Here is a 17,925-nt window from a genome sequence, read left to right as displayed (position 1 = left end):
TTTTTTGAATGAGCTTTAAAATGCTGAATGAGCTTTTGTTCTATTATTGATAATGGCTTCTTTAAGACCAAAAGAATTTTAAAGGGCTTGGGTGAATAAAAAAGAAAAATTGATTAAATGTTTCTGAAATATTAATATACTACTAAATAAATTGTTTCTGTTGTGTTCAAGTGTGCTATAATGGGGCTTTCTTCCTAGATGAACAATAAGCCTGGTTTTGCTTTTATTTAGGTTGAATATGGGTGTCTTTATGTGGGTGTCTTATTTTAATTCTTTAGTGCTATGTATGGGTTTTGTGTTAGTAGTCCTCATTACCATAGTTACATATAAAAAAAGATAATTATTTTGAATTATAAATGGTAGTAGCAAAGAAATAAAGTTGTTTGGGAATTTTGTAAATCATAGAGTCATAGAATGATTTTGATTGGAAGGGGCTCAAACATGATTTATTTCCAACTTCACTGCCATGGGCAGGGACATCTTCCCCTACACTAGGTTGCTCAAATCCAGCCTGGTACTGAACACTTCTGGAGATGGGGCATTCACAACTTCTCTAGACCACACATTCGGCACCTCACCATCCTTAGAGTGAAGAATTTCTTTCTTCCACTGACCACAACTCTTAGAGTATGACCAATTCCTTATCCTCTGAGTTATCCATCTATCAAATCTATGCCTCTCCAGATTAGAGACAAAGACATCATGGGTGACAGTTGTGTCATTATGTAATGTGCTGTTTATCTTATCTCTTTTTATGGTCTTGGTAAAAGCTGAAGTATGTGGGCTGTGTTGCCAGCTGCTAAAAGGACTGTGCTTCCTAGAGCAAAGTTATTATCACCTGCAACTTCTTTTCCATTTAAGGAAGCTTTTGCAGTAGCAGAAATTAAAGTTTATACAAAGACTGCATGCTGTGAATAAGATTTGTGACAGTCATTTTAACTACAAAAAGACTATTCCCTGAGGGAAGTTACTAGTAAAGACAAGTTGTTGCAGATTCTTTTTTCTCTTGGCACAGGAAAACACACAAGTATGTATGTAGTAAATGATTGTCCAGCTGTGGCTGAAGGGCATGTGAAGTAAAATAAGAAGAGTAGAAATTACAGCAAGCATATGTGAGTTTACACTGTTAATTTGAAGTGACAAAGCTCAAGATTTAAAGTTTCACCTTTTCCAAGGAGGATGAGCAGTAACACACTGTAGGAGTCAGACAGGATAACAAGTGTAAATACATTTGAACAGCTGGTAGAATTAAATTGTCACTGTAAATCTCATGGAGTATTGTCATTTTGCAGGGAAACTTCTTGATCATAAATACTCACTTGTCAGGCTCTTGGGGATTTTCTTGCCTTTTGGTTTAGATTTGCCTCTCAGAGGTGTCCAGCTAGCTAAAACTAGCTGGGCCCTTTGTATAGCAGCATTTGGTGGGTGGACTTTTTTACAGAAATGCATACCACTGGAAAATGACCAATGCTGGGTGTTGGACAATGTCTTGTGCTTATGTTATACTGTTCTATTGAGCTTTAATGTTTATCACACAGTGACAGTTACTCATTAAGATTTAAAGATTTTGTCAAGAGAAATGCAATTGCTGCAGTTCAACTGCTGAATTGGTCTAAAGGTTTGTAGTGTTACAGATTGGTATGACCATTCTGTCTGTAGAAAATTGCAACTATAGGATTAACAAGAAAGGTATTTTGTATTAATTGGAGTTGAGTATAAGCAGGGAGAAGAAATATCTATATATCATGCAAAATTCTCTTCAAAATTATAAGCCTTAGCTGGAGCTAGGATAAGAAGATGTATTAAGGCAATGGCATGAGCCCATAGAAAACATGCTTCTTTAGTTCAAGTGCTCACAAAAGAACATATTTATTAGATTTTCTAGTATCACTACTTTCAATTTTAACATAGATAGGTTTTTCTATGGTTTTGAGCTGAATGTCAACTCTCCATATAATTTGAATGAAGTTTGGAATAGTGGACACTTAGTAAACGTACATTAGTCTCTGTATCACAGTATGGTTCTATTAATAAGGCATAGTCTTTGGTGTCTTTTTCCTCCTTAATGCAATTATAATTCTTAATGTGTCCTGTGGAAGAGGAAGCCTGGCTAAATATGCAATATAATGGTCCTTCAAATTCCAGTTTTTCTTGCTTACTGGTTTTGAGTTTTTTTCTGATTCAGGTGGTTTTCAATCATAAAACTAGTAAAAGATTTTAAAAATTAGTAACTATACTAAAATTAGTAGCTATAGCTATACCAATTTTATCAGTCTGATAGTTTCAATCCCAGTTGCACAGAATAGGATTTGCCTATTTGTCTATAATGAGAAACCTCACTCCTAGTCTATTTTTCTACCATCCTGTACCTGTTTCTTTCAAAAAAATGGATGAAAACAAACAGTTCCAGTGAAAATGTCTTCTCAAAGCTTTTGACTCAGAATTTGCTATGCTGACAGCATGGAGATCAACTCCTTCCACATCAACCACTGGCTGTTGGAACCTGTTGCTTTGGAACATGAAGAGGGATATAAGCTCAGCTGCCAGCTCCCTTCTATGGTTGTGCAGCATGGCCCAGGCAGAGTGGCCTGCCAAACCTCAGCCAGCGGCAGTAGTGTTGCTACGTGATTCTCTTGTGACTACTTGAACCTGCAGTTCTTCATATTAAACTTGTGTTTGGGTAATGCACGCATTGGCAGTGAAAAGCAATTTTTGTCTCTTCCAGTACTCAATCTGCAGTGAACCTTTAATTGAATTATCCAACCCAGGTGCCAGTGGGTCTTTATTTTTTGTAACTAGTGGTGACGAATTCATCATCAAAACAGTTCAACACAAAGAGGCTGAGTTTCTTCAGAAGCTCTTGCCAGGTTATTACATGGTAAGTAATTGAAGACTTTATTTTACTTCTATTTCTCCTGCTTCATGTTACTCCTGAAGATTCAGTTTCACTTGGCTTGAAATATTCCACTGGGTTAATCTGTATTTTTTGTAATATTTTTTGCATTTTTACCTGCCTTTCTACTTCATGCCCTACATACCCAACAGAAAGAATAGGTATAAACCTAGAATATATTTAAGATAAGAATTGGTGCTCTTTTAGCATTCAAGATGAAGCTGAATGTCATAATCTAATTTGATACCAATCTTTGCTTTTAATAAGCTAATAACAAAATAAGGTTTCTAAATTTCTAATTCAGTTTTCTTTCTCCATTTTGTGTTTGTCTACCCTCTGCATTTCACTCAGAGTGGACAAAGAAACTAGACCGGTCAGTTTCCCTTTTGTTTCCAACTACTTCTGATTTCCATTTCTCATGTATTAAAGCAATGATGTAAAAGATATTTTTGTCCATGTAATTTGTTCAAAACTTAATTTTTAAATGGAGCTTTTTGAGGGCTAATTCTAAGTCCATTGTACTGGGTTTTGTGTGTCATCTAAAAGGAAAGCCATTGATTAAAAAGTGAGTAGAATTTAATTTTTTTTTTTTTTTTGTAACAAAAGCCACCCATACATATGAACAGACATTCTTCTGGGTGGTATGTATTTGTATTATTAGACCTGTGACTGACTTTCTTTTTTTGCTTTGTTTCCTGACGTAAATACTTGAAAAATTACCCTCTCACTTATACTAAAAATGCGGAATGTTGTCATTATTGCACTAAAGTAACATGGATTCACTATGTGTGTAAGAAAAAAAAGATGTGTACTGACACATCAAAAAGGACAATGGTGGCAGGTTTTGTTGTTCCTAATCATGATAATCCACTCAGCACAAGTCTTGTTATGTACTTGTTATTACAAGTACATATTAGGCCAGTTTGTATTATTTCTGGGAACTTCATTCTCACTGCTGTGCAATTGCTTCCAAAAGATAAAACTTCAATTGCTGTGATTATTTCTGTGACAATACTTTCTTCTGATAGTTGTATATTGTAACTTAGTAATCATCTAAGACCTGAAGTAGTTTTTCCCCTTCTTTCTTTTTCATGCCAAAGACTGAGAACTGTTGTATTCAGAAGAAGGATTTTTCTCTCTCACCTGTGTTATCCTCTCTTACCTAATTTATTTTACCTGTTGTGGAATTTGGATTATTTCACACTTTTCTGTTCTGATGGTCAGTTGTGGTTCTATTATGCCCTCACATGCCTTTGGAAATAATTTAGTCATTTAGCACTAACCCTGACTGTGTTCAAAGCCTTGTGGAGAGAGGGGTTCTGTTTTTCAGAATCCAAGTCAAGATGAGAATTACATTTAACCCAGACTTCTTCCAGCAGGTAAAACACAAAGGTTGTTCAGGTCAGGAAAAAAAATTAAGTCTTTGGGATGCTTTTAGGTTTGACCTAGTCTGCTCTTTTCTGTGAGAAAGAGAAACATGGCATAAATGTAGTTACTGCTCTGCTTTTGCGCTTTGTAAGTCCCTGGCAAAAAGGCAGTGCCTATGCTAGATTGCTGGAATAGAAACCCACAAAGATAATCAACTGGTTGAAGAAACTGTGCTGAATAAGAAAACATTCATAATTTTCTTCATGTTTGTTAATGTATTTTGTGTTAAAGAAAACCCTTTCTTAAGCATGGAAGTTCATTGAAAATAGACATATTTAAAAATATCTCTTTTGTTTTAGAATCTGAACCAGAATCCAAGGACTCTTCTTCCCAAATTCTATGGGCTGTACTGCGTTCAATCAGGAGGCATTAATATTAGAATTGTTGTCATGAACAATGTTTTGCCACGAGCATTGAAAATGCATTTCACATATGACTTGAAAGGCTCCACATACAAACGCAGAGCATCAAGAAAAGAGAGGGAGAAGTCCAACCCTACATTCAAAGACCTGGATTTCCTGCAAGATATGCATGAAGGCTTGTATTTTGACTCTGAAACACACAGTGCACTCATGAAAACACTACAGCGGGATTGTCAAGTGAGTATAAATTTAAACTTCTGAATTCACCTCTGCTCTAAATTTACTCTGTACAGATTACTTAACCTCCATTTGTTTTTTGTGCTGTTTAAGGAGGGATAACTATGGATGTCAGAGCACTGATGAAGCCTGTATTTTAGTTAAGCTGTTGTGATCTGAGATCATAGTCATAGATAGAATGTCATATACTTTTTGAATACCAACAGACTGGGGACCATGAGCACTTCCCTCACTGTGGAACTGGTTCCAATGTTAAACCACCATCTCACTGAAGAACTTTTTCTTCTATCCACTCTGAACTTTCCCAATGCAGCTTGAAGCTGTTCTCTTGCATCCTATCACCAGGCATCAGAGATCAGCATCACCCTTTCTGCCACCCTCAAACTTTATATCCTCCTCTGGTCCCCACAAATCATGCCCTGTAGTCCTTTCACTGTGTATGTTGCCTTTCTTTGGACACATTCTTATATTTAATATCCACCTTACACTGTGGAGCCCAAAACATGCTTGCAGTTCTTGAGGTGAGGCTGCTCCAATCCTGAGTGTAGTGGGACAATCCCCCTTCTCAAACCAGGTGGCTGTACTGTGCTCAGTGTACCCCAGGATACAGGTGGACATTCTAGCCACCAGGGCACATTGCTGACTCATTAAGTTTATAATCTAGCACAACCCTAAGTTCCAGGGCTATCCCTCTATTTCTATGTACATCTATGATTACACTGATCCATCTGTGGCAATACAGGTTAATACAGGAATGAAGTCCAGTAGATTTGATGATGATGATGATTTCCATCAATTTGGAGATTTTAACCAATTTTTTCTTGAGACATAATTAGTCCTGTGGAACTTTATTATGCATGATAAACTGTATGTAGAGTTGCTGTGAATATGTCTCTTGGTTACTTAGGAATGGGAAGGCGGGCCTAGTGGTAGCAGTCTTACTTCTTGAGCAAGGTAATTTCTTCCTCAGCTGAAAAGTCCACATAAAAGCTGTCCACAAAATATTTTCAAGGCAGAAGAGGGATACCTGAGAGAGGTACCTCTCTCTCTGAGAGGACGCTCAGAGGATGCTCTTTGAGAGGAATGAATCCCTGGTGAATGGAATCAGTTCCTATTATGGGCAGAGAGAATTGCTGTAAAATAGTTTTTTTCCCCTGTAGCATGGGTAAGAAAATGTAAAGCAGGAAAAGGGTGACTCCAGATCTCTCAGAACTTCTCAGGATTCCTGGGGTTTTGGAAAGAAAAAAATTGCTTTGTCTGAGGGAAATCATAAGAATTTCATAATAATAAAGCAAAATACATAGTCTGAACTCACCACATAGAAGAGACACCCTCAATATCAGAGTTTGTTGTTCACTGCCACCTGTGGTACAAGATGGAAAGCATTGTTTTTGCACATGAATAGAATTTTTTGTTTATCGCAGAAGTCTGCAATGCCTTGTGATTGGTTTGTAAAGCTGTGTGACCTAATGTTCAGCTGTGTATTCAGCATGAGACATTTATCTAACACGACACATTGTTCTCTCTGTAGCCTCTTGCAGTGAGTATTTCCTGAGCTCCTACCATGTGTGATGACAGAGTAACATCAGTATGTTACATCTGGGGATGTGGATGCATTTCTGTGCACCCCCTACTTGTCCAAGGTTACTTATCCAGTCAGAGCTTGGGGAAATCTATTGTATTGGAAATAATAGAGGGTATCTAAAAGATGGAACTGGACTGAAAAGTAAAAACAAGAATCAATCATTTATTTGTTACATATAAAGGGACTGTTAATGATTCTTTGGAAGTCCGGGAAAATTCCTGCTATGTGTTATTTGAGTGCTAATATAATCCTTTTCAATGTATATCTTAAATTAACAACTCCAAGGTTAGTCTAGAGTTCTTAAAGGCCTGGCTAAATTTTAAAAGTATTAAAAGTAAAGAAGAAAATTATCCTGTAATAATCAGTGTATTTACATAAATACACATATAGACAATAAAGTGTATGTCTGTGTGTAACTGTAGATATATAAACACACTGAAAGTTATATGTATATAAAAAATTAGCTGCCTTTTTTTTCTATTCAAACAAGTCTTACTCTGTTTTGTAAAACAGAGGGAGCAGACACTGTTATCTTTCATATCGCTGAATTGGCTTAGCTAATAAGGTTGGATCTGACTACCTGCCTTTTATTTCTTCCTTTAAAAAGACCAGAAATATTCCATCCATTTTGTGAAAAGGACATCAGTGTTGCCTCTGCTTTTTTCTCCCCATGAGGTATTTGGATGGGTATAGTGATAACTGACCAGCTTTTTAGGACATGAAAACATGTCATCTCTTTTTACTGCTACTTCAAAGTGAAGAAGTTAGTGTAGGCACTTGAAATTAAGAATTCATTTAAGAAAGGAAATTTTTGATCTTTCCAGTACTTCAGGACTAAGAAAATCTCTTCTGTGTTGCTTAAATTTGGATTGTGTTTCCATTGCTCATATTTGCAATCAGAATCAGGAAGTAATGGACTTTTCTCCTAGTTCTTAAATATAAATATCCTTGTCTGCTAGCCCCTCTCCTCCTTAAGATCAATTGCTAAGTTCAGAGGCCTGGCAGAATTTCCTGGTAATGAAAGATAGTGGTGGTGGGGACCTGCTATGGTCTGTGACTGCTGCTACTGAATCTTCTGCCTTATTCACCAATGGACTCATGTTTTCCTTGGTCAGCTTTTCTTTGTGTCTTGATATTCCTTGGAAGTCTCTACTCTATCTGGCCTTTGGCTTCCTTGATCACAGCTGCCATCCCTAGATGCCCAGACAATGTTTCTCTATTCCTCCTTTCTAGCCTGTCTGTCCTTTCCTGTCCTGCATACTGGCTCTTCACATTCAAGCTGTGCTGTGGCTTCCTTGCTTAGCTGAATTTGCCTCCTGATACATCTGCTCAGCCAGCACAGTCGATGTTGACAACTGAAACAGAGCTCCTTCCCCAGGGAATGCAGTGCTGGAATGGTAGACCACTGCTGGAGTAGTTCTGTCCTTTCACACCTCCTGGCAGTGCTGGTGAGGAGATGCATGACCTGCCCAATTAGAGAATGGAGCTGAGTTGTTTGTGGTGATCCCTCATGGGCTGGTGCCTCCAGATTATCCATGCTGGAACAAGTACAGGTTGATAGCATTGTTCAGCTCCTGCATTCCCTGCTTGCTTTGTTCACACTTGAGGTGACAGGGTCTGAAAACTTGTCTCACAGTTAATTTTGCAGCATTTGCACCTTAACTGAACCAAGGAGTGTAATATTACAGTGTTCCTAAATAGGGAATATTAATGAATTTATCATATATACAATGTACACCATTGAAAATCTGAACTAGCTTTCAAATTCCAGACTATTGCTGAGACTTTCTGTAGCTGGCAAGTATCCTTGCCTGTTTGGAGAAGCAGTAACAATTAATCAAATTGTGGTCATGTCATTTTTAAGAGCAAAAAAATAATTTGAAGGTGTTTTTACTATTTAGAAATTAATGGGTTTTGAGAGTCTGCATTTTATCTTTATGGCAAAAACCACTGGACTTTTCTGAGGAAATTACATTTTGAAAGTGACTAACGAGGATAGCTGTAAAGACAAGGAAATTTAAAGAGGATCATATCTCCTAAATTTGAGACTTAGGTGTTATTTTCATCACTGCTGTTTTAGCCCGTTGCTACAAAAGTTTTATGGTGTGATTGCACATCTGTTTTGTGCTCTAGCGAATGTGATGCAGACCTTGTATGACCAAATTTATCCACAGAATTTTTCAAATCCCTTAGTAGCATGTGTGGTGTGTTTTGCAGGTTTTTGTCTTTTTTCTACCTCAAAGGACCTACACAAATCTTCAAGCCAAATAACTTCAGTGACCCATTGTACAGCATATCCTTACAAACAGTAGTGTTGGCATAACTTAATGAAATATTAAACTGCAGTATAGGACAGAAATAAAAGATGGCATGATGCGGCATGGAGATGGAGAACATACTAATCTTAGATGAAGGGCCTCTTTGTCAGAAATGGTAGTTTGAGGGAAACGACTATAGCACAATGCTGTAGATCTCTTTTATCTTTATATATTATCACTCCCGTCATATCAGTTGACATTAGGAATTTCTCATTACTTCCCCTTTTAAAATCAGAATCCAGATTGTTAGTTTTGGAGTGTTAATTAACCATATATTTTGAGAATTCTGTTGAAATGGGAAGTGATTCCACATATGTTTAGATGGGAATGTGATGATTCATTTTCTTAGGATAGATTTTTTCTAAACCAGACCTATATTTTGGCATTGACATTTGTGAACTTGTTCCTAAGACATGGTTATTTTGTGACACAGTCCTTTAATTTGTGTTAGTTTCATATAGCTCATTATGTTGAATAATAATGATTGATATGCTGTAAAATCAGTCTTCTTTCTACTGTGTTAATTCCTATGTCACTTTTCCAGAATGCTTGTAGGAGAGGAAAATTTCCTTGCATGGTTATCCATTTAGTACTTTCATTAAATAAGCTTCTAATTTTTTTCTTTTGAGTTGTATTTTTCTTGACCCTTTTATGAAAATGATCTGATGACTTTTTTGCATGCTGTTTTTGCATGGATAGCAAATGTAAATGCAGATTTCTCTGTCAGATAGTGTGTAGTTTGGGCTGGCTGCATATAAAATAAAAATGACATTTCATGGCAGAAATACTTGTTTTGCTCGGTTAGTCAGTGGCTGAGATAGTGGAGCGTAACCATGTCTAAGATGATTCACAGAATAGTTTAACATCTGATTAAGCTCTGAGAAAAGAAAATCTGATTCAGAGAGTTAATTTTTTATGTTCTGAAGCAACGTATTTTGTGATGCCGTTTTACTGTGGGTTTTTATGTGGTATGAAACAAAATAGTGCTTAAGGCTACAAGGGATGAGTGTCGCCATCTGGAAGGTTTCAGAGCAGCTGAAGTCAGCCTTGACAGCAGTACTTGGTGACCAAGTAACAACACTGTGTTGGCAGATTCTGTGTAGCTAGTGAATTAATATATATAAGTACTACCAAGATGAACAATTTAATGTTAAGTTAATGAACTGAAGGTTTACTTGTTGTTATCAAATCCATCACTTGTTAGTACACAGCATGATTAAGATCATTCTTGCTGAAACCCCACTGTGCCATTTTGCCAGCAAGGAACATGTCAGAATGGTCACATGAGCAAAGACAGGGATCCCTTTACCTATATAAGTAGTGTATTTCTAGGAGTTTATGTCAATTTCTAGTGATCTCACATGGACAGAGCCATGTGTTTTGCAGGGCTTTCTTCTTTTGCTATGAATATAGCCATATAATATTGTAATTTATTTGAGTGGGGTTTTTTCCTTAGATTAGGTTATAGTTTTGGTGCCTCTGTAGCAAAAACTTGCTGCTGCATCTCAAAAGCAGTCCTAAAATCATCAAAAGTATCTGTAAGCAAACCTCAGCACAGGAAAATAAATGTCTTGATGTTCTGCATTTTGTAACTTGTTCCTTGTTGAAATAGATTATTTTGTACAACTGTGTGTGCAAAATGTTACTTACATATTTTAAAATTGTCACAATTTGGTATTTTAAATATTAATAAAAATTCATTTGTGAGAACACCTCAGATGCATTCATCCGTAAATCCAACTGATTTACTGTCTTAGTTCAGTCTGAGGAGTTTGACACAAAGTTTTGTTGAGTGCTGATCTGTGAGATTCTTCCTTGTTATTCTGGTTAGTTATTTCTTACCAGAACTTTCATTAGAAACAAGTGGGGAGTGAAATGTGTTTAGATATGGTCAAAAAGGTTAATTTGCCTAAGGAGTGGTTGGTTTGGTTATCACGTTTCTAAGGGGAAGTAATCAGAACTGTAGGCATCAAAAGCTGTAGGCAGACAGGGCCAGATCATGTCATGATATCCTGAAGACACTTTGTGGACAGTGTAATGCCACCTCTGAGTAGGGCCATGAACAGAGTGTCTGGGGGACAAGGGTTCTTATGCTGTGTGCTGTTTATAAGAATTTGTACTGCACTTAATCCATAGGATGTGAAGGTATTTCAGTCTGTTAATGAACTGTAATAATGAAATTTGGTTTTATGACGTTTTTCGGTAATCCTATGCCAAAATCATAAATTGTCAAGGTATGATCTGTTGTACTGTACAAGTAGTAATGGTTTAAGTGGCAGTGATGAATTGATGGAGTCAGAAGCATTAATTTTATCACATAAGATGTCCCTGTGGAAGAAGGAGTAGCTCATTACAGCATAGCCTCCCATGAGACTACATCCAATCATAGATGTAGGTTATGTAATTAGTGCAGTAAAATCATGTGTCTAACATGACCTAATTCAAAATGCAGTAAAGAATATGCTGAAGGTAGAACTGTCAGCAGTAATTTATAACTGTAAAATAAATGTGGCAATGCTTTTCCCAAGCCTGACTAACTCCTGTTCTGGTTTTGCGTGAACAGTGCTGCTTACTAAGGTGTTATTTTTCAACCTATCCTGAACTTAGTTTTAGCATTTGATGGCAAATATTCATTGATTACATATTTTTTAATGAATACATGATGTTGTAATTTCTTGCTGAGAAAGTTGGAGTAAAGTGTAGCAATAAATAAGCAGTAAATAGAATTTTAGTCGTTTTTGGAACCAAGTGCCTTTGCACCTGTTAGCCATGCTATTTTTGCAATTTATGATTGTAAACCACCAACATGTCCACACAATGCCCAATGAAATTTCAGAATCTTGTGGTTAGAATATGGCCTTTGTTGTATATGAAATCCCTTGTGAGTTCTGTCATTAGAAGATGCTGCGGACTACCAAGGCCATACATTAGCAGCCTTTTTCTTGTTCCATTTGAACTAAGGCATCACTGAGTAGGATCTCTCTGCACAAGAGCAAACCCATGGTGTCTTAAAGTCATTCTTTGAGTCTGAAAATCAGGTCTGATTTTGTGCCTTTCTACATTATGCTTTGTTCCATCACTGCTCTGGTTATCTGAGCAATGAGTATTTTTCCAACAATTAGGTAAATGGCATAAAAACCTTATGATTAGGCCTACAGATCCATACTAAATTACTGATTTACTGCCATATAGTTTTGAAACCTATTGCTCTTTTTTCCCCATTAAGAGAAAGGATGTTTCTGCTTAACCAAAAATACTTATGCTTGGATAATCTTCATCAAAATTATATACCTGGAATCTGCTCTCATCTCTGTAAAATCACTTTTTTTCTTGTTCACATAAAAAGACATCCTATTGCCTCTTGATTCTGTGACAAAAATTACACCATTATCTTCAGGCATTGGGCCAAAACACATCATGAATCACTGCTGAGCTGCATGAAGTAAAGGAGAGGTGAGCACACAGCATATCCCTCCTGGCTGCTACTGGTGTTTCTCCCTCCACTTAGCAGTGTTGTGTAAGGCATTAAACACAGTTGCTGTTCTGACATTAAACTGTTGCTGTGAACAGTTTGGTTATATTACTAGATGTGATTGCAGCTTGCTTTAGTTCATGTTTGGGTATTGACTTGAGCTGTGTTGCTTTTCAATGACAGCATGCCAGACTTCGTAATGCTGTAGCTGACTAAAAACAAATGAAACTATTTGTGCGTGAGAGAAGACATGCTGCCAGAGACAGAAATGGTTGGTAGAGCTAGAAGAAAAGGATGGTTGGTTCAGTCATGCTTCAGAAGTAAAACCTGTCTTTTGAGTTTAGATAGGCTCTATTTAGCCTAGTAGAGAGGTGCATGATTTTTGTACTCCAATCCCATCAGCTGCTAATAAGGGGATGGCAGCAAATACTGTTGTTGACATTTGAAAATTCTCGAAGAGTATTGTCTCTGTTGCAAATAGGAGGTGGAGGGGAGATAAGAGAGTACAGGCAAAAATGCTCAGGGAGGACTGTATGTGGATTGGAGATAATTTTAAAAATGTGTTGTTCATAAGTATATAATGGAACCATTAATAATTTGCTATAATGGAAAAGGTGCTGCCTGGAATTATCTTCCTTGACTACAAAATAACATCAGGTTACATTTCAGCTGTGCATCTTTCTTTCTCACTTGTTACAAGAGCATTCAGCTAATTTGAGCACTAGACTTGTATGAGTAGTGAAAGGTTTTTGTTTAACTGTAATTTCACACACTTCCTGATAAGAGAAGCTTGTGCCTGGAGAGCCTGTTTTCACTCAGGTTTGCAAAATGCTGCTGTGTAATTCTTTTGTGGTTTCAGTATAATCATTCCTTCTTTGGTAGGTTCTAGAAAGTTTTAAGATCATGGATTACAGTCTGCTTCTGGGGATTCACATATTGAACAGTAACACAAAGGAAAGAGAAGGAGAGTGTTCCCAGAGCACCTCAGATGCAAAACGCCATGGAGGGCAGAAAGTTCTCTATTCCACAGCCATGGAATCTATACAGGGTCCCGGGAAGTCTGGAGACTCCTTCACCACAGAGAAAACAAACACGTAAGTGCTGTAACCTGCTCTTAAGATTGCTTTTAAAAGTATTAACAGACAAAACTTTCATGAGTACACTGCATTCCAGGAATTGAAAGATTTAGCCTTCTTTTTTTTTTCCCTTGCATCATTGAGATTTGCCACAGAGCATGAAATTGGAATGTTGGTCAGTAGATTGATAGTCTTTAAATACATGATAGTTCAGAGTGACTTATGTATGCACACATGCATTCTTTTATAAAAGAAATGCTATCAGACAACTATTACAAGAGTCCCAGCTACAATCTAATTTTAACTGAAAGCAGCCTTGTGAGACCAAAGCAAAAACTATAAATTAATATTGAAATGGATATTCCTACGGGGGTTCTTTTCATCTTGAGGTAGTATACTTGATGTACATAGAATGGTATCATCAACCACTAAAGTGCAGTCATATATTCCCTTTTCTGAGATTAAGAACCAATATTTTTCTCCTATTTTTCTGTCTAGCAAAAACTTTAATAGAAATTTGAATATATAAACAATCATTATTCTGTTGTTTCTTTCATAATATATTAAGTGCTATGAGAGTATTATTGCCACCATTCAGCATTGCATATAATCAGTCCTTTATTTAAATTAGAATTTAATCTAAAATTAAGGATTTACTTTTCTTCCTGGTTCTCAAGGGAGCTATGTAGCTAAATACAACTAATATACAGAAATCTGTCCTTAAACCTACAGCAAACAAGTGAGAGAATTATGATATTCAGCATTCACAGAGCGCTTCCAGACACTGAGAACTCTAGACTATAATTAGACAGAGCTTTATTTCATTTGGTTTTTACAACTCATTCACATTCACACAGAAGATGGCCAGTGCTGTTGTATGATGGCAGAGGTGTTGCACTGGCTGGGCTCCCACACCACTTGAGTTAATATAGTCCTACTCAGATCCTGTCAAGTGTAGTCCTTCCCTGGCTCCTTGCACTATCTCTCTTATATTGGCATAATGGCTAGTGGAGCAAAAAACAATGCTGTGGTTCTAAAATGGACCATTTTTCTAGGTGTTGGAGTAGGAAGAGAGGGTTTTAGAATGACTGTTCATGGCTGAGTATGGACCTGGGGCCAACTGGAGGCCTACACAGTCAGAATTCTCAGCTTGATACTTTTGCTTTATCTGTCACTTATCTGTCTGTAAAGAAATTTTGGAAAAGCACAGCAATACATAATTTTTAGTGAAAAATATATGAAACAACCTTTTAGACTTTGATTAAGTTGCAGACTCTTTGTGATTTGTTACCTATGATCAATAAAGTGAGAAAATTCTCCCTTATCTAAAGTTACTTATTTTCCTTAGCAATAAACTGATGGATATTTTCTTCCACTTTTCAGATCATCTGAATATTTCCAATTCTGTCTAAAACATGTCTTGAAGTATTTATTCTTTTAATTATGGATATTTATCACTGAATCCCAGATACATTAAATTGTCTATTCAAAATCCATTGCATACTAGGTGACTCATATTTGACTGACTTTGCACTGTGGCATCTGCCTTGAATATTGTCTACTCCTTTGGGTTTGTACAAGAGGGTACAGTTCAGCTGGTAACTGGTGATCAGAGATGTCTTAAAAAATATTCTATGTTGTTTCTCTTAGAATGGGAGGTATTCCAGCAAAAAGCCATAAAGGTGAAAAGCTGCTTTTATTTATGGGTATTATTGATATTCTCCAGTCTTACAGGTAAGTTGAACTTCATCTTTCAATGAATTTTCACTGAGCAAAATATTCTGAAATTACTTTAAAAGTGGAAGCTTTATAAAGCAGTTCTGATTTAGTTTTTTACATACCTAGGTTAATAAAGAAGCTGGAACATACTTGGAAAGCTCTTGTTTATGATGGGGTATGTAGATTTTACCAATTTTTTAAACTGCTGATATTTTAGCTGGTGAACCTTTGACTCATGTTGACCAGGAAGAAATTTGTTCTGGTACATTTGTAGTCTAACCTCACCACATGGTTTGAGCTGCTGCTGAAATTTTCCCAATACATGCTCTGGTTTTATTTATTGAGCTTTCAAATAACAACTAATAATATTTGTTTGTCCTTATAACTTACACAAGTCTAGCCACCCAGCAGAACATTGATGAATCTATAACTGAAAAATATACATAATTTGAAAAGAAAATTCAAATGCTTGGAAGATTTTGCAGAATATAGTTGTATAATTAATAACTCATAAATGGTAATGATTCACTAATTTTGACCATGCCCAAAATGCATAATATAGTTCACCTGAGGCGTCCAGCTTCTTCTTGACACCTTACTTGTGGAAAATGTGACTGATATATTTTTTAATCTTGTAGGATACTGTTTCAGTTCACAGACCAAGTTTTTATGCAGAAAGATTTTTAAAGTTTATGAATGCAAGAGTTTTCAAAAAAGTTCAAGGTAAGACAGTAGTGACTTATACTTTTTTAGATATTTTTTATAATCATAATCTTATAATGCTCCTGTCTTTGAAATGAAACAAGCCTTTCTTCAACATCATGTAGCACTTTTGTAGCTCCAGTCAAGAAAATAAATTTCTGACAATTGGGATTTTACTCCATTAGTAAAATTACAGAGAATTATGTACTATATATTTTTGTCACATCAGGGCTGTCTAAAATTGGCTTCAGATGACCACCTAGACACTCTATCACTCCCTCTCTTCAACTAGATGAGAGGAAAGGTATAACAAAAGGTGGGTGGGTTCAAATAAGGACAGGGAGAGATCACTCACCAATTACTATCCCCAGCAAAACTAACTCAAAACAGGAAAATTAATTTAGTGTCTTACTAATTAAAAAAAAAAAAAAAACAAAAAAAACAAAAAAAAAAAAACACCAAAAAACACCCCAAAAACCACCAAAAAAACCCCCAACTTTAGAGAAACCTTCATACAGGCTTTTTCCATCAGAAGTTCAGATCAGGTTTTATTTTCACTACTTTTTCTACCACTGGTAGAAAGTCATACTGGCCTTTGTTGCTCTGCATGTTGTCTAAAGATGATACACTTTTCTAAAGATAATTGAGCCTGTGAACTCTGAGCCTGCCCATGAAAACCAGTGTTAAAGGCCTGGCAGATCAGAACAACAAACGTGATTATGTGTAAAGGCATATGAAAAAGAGGGAAAACTGATACTGCAACAAGGAGGTTGAAATGTATATGATAAGTATTTTGTGAAATTCTAAATAAGAAAAAGAATAGGATAGATAGATGAAAGGAATGAAAGGAAAAGGCTAAGACAAACAATACAAAACCAAGATATTTTAAGTAGAATGAAGGAATCTTTAAAAGAAAAAAAGAAAATTTGAATTAACCCCAAGTAGTGATTCCCTGTATGCATGATATATTATGGCAGCTTTTCAGGAAAATAAAACTTTTTGGGAGTCTTACAAATATTAATGCATTGATGGATAATTTCTCTATAAATTGACCCTGCTATTGAAAGGAAATTCAATTGGAAGTGTTGTAAGTGCAGAGAAGGATGGTGAAGGAGGGACAAAAGAGACCTGGAAAAGCTTGAGAAATCGACCCATGGGAACCTGATCAGGTTCAACAAGTCAAGTGCAAAGTGCTACATCTGTGTTGGGGCAGCCCCAGATACTAGCACAGGCTGTGGGATGAACAGATCAGAGCACCCTGCCAAGAAGGACTTGGGGGTGCTGGTGGGTGAGAGGCTGGACATGACCCAGCCATGGGCACTCACAGCCCAGAAAACCAAACATGTCCTGGGTTGCATCCAAAGCAGTGTGGGCAGCAGGGGAGGGAGGGGATTCTGCTCTGAGACCCCACCTGCAGGGCTGCATCCAGCTCTGGGGTCCCAGCACAGGAAGGACACGGACCTGCTGGAGAGAATCCAGGGAGGGTCAACAACATGACTAGAGGGATGGAGCCCCTCTCCTATGAAGTCAAACTAGGCAAGTTGGGGATGTTTAGCCCAAAGAAGAGAAGTCTATGGGGAAATTTTGTAGCAGCCTTCCAATACCTAAAGGAGAATTACAAGAAGGCTGGAGATGGACTTTTTAGAAGGGTATATAATGACAGGACAAGAGGCAATGGCTTTAAGCTGAAGAAGGGTAGATTTAGGTTAGATGTTAGGAAGAAGCTATTTACAAGTGAGGTTGATTAGGCACAGGGAAGTTTGCCCAGAGAAATGGTAGATGCCCCATCCTGTGAGTGTTCAAGGCCAGTTTGGTGGGGATGTGAGCAATCTGCTGCAGTGATAGGTGTCACTGGGCTCAGCAGGGTTTGGAACTAAACGATTTTTTATATTGCTTCCAACACATGCCATTCTGTGTCAACTGCTGAGATGTGTTCAATGTGTGTGCAGTAAGAAGGTTTATTTATAAAGCAGCGTTCTTGACAAATAAGTATTAACTGATGAGCTAGAATTATCTAGTTTGTAGAGGAACTTGTACTTTAAAATGGATCTGATTTAGCAGTTTCATAATCCTGCTCATGGAAGTGTATTTGCTTTGGAGTTTGAGTGTTAAAATGTGGAATGGTCACTCGGC

The 17,925-nt window shown here is 36.9% G+C and overlaps 1 protein-coding gene across 3 annotated transcripts in view; it reads left to right on the top strand.

The window, feature by feature from the left end:
- PIP5K1B (phosphatidylinositol-4-phosphate 5-kinase type 1 beta) overlaps positions 1–17,925 on the top strand; it is a 98,122-nt gene that overhangs the window by 60,344 nt on the left and 19,853 nt on the right. For all 3 annotated transcript variants that reach the window (XM_036403510.2, XM_036403511.2, XM_054517937.1), the window contains 6 exons: positions 2,726–2,878; positions 4,621–4,920; positions 13,178–13,389; positions 15,022–15,105; positions 15,217–15,265; positions 15,729–15,813. In XM_036403510.2, coding sequence (XP_036259403.1) covers positions 2,726–2,878; positions 4,621–4,920; positions 13,178–13,389; positions 15,022–15,105; positions 15,217–15,265; positions 15,729–15,813 — 883 coding nt within the window. The remainder of the gene's footprint in view (positions 1–2,725; positions 2,879–4,620; positions 4,921–13,177; positions 13,390–15,021; positions 15,106–15,216; positions 15,266–15,728; positions 15,814–17,925) is intronic.

Source organism: Molothrus ater, chromosome Z, assembly GCF_012460135.2.
Source record: "Molothrus ater isolate BHLD 08-10-18 breed brown headed cowbird chromosome Z, BPBGC_Mater_1.1, whole genome shotgun sequence".
Classification (NCBI taxonomy): domain Eukaryota; kingdom Metazoa; phylum Chordata; class Aves; order Passeriformes; family Icteridae; genus Molothrus; species Molothrus ater.
This window is presented reverse-complemented; position numbering and strand designations above follow the sequence as displayed.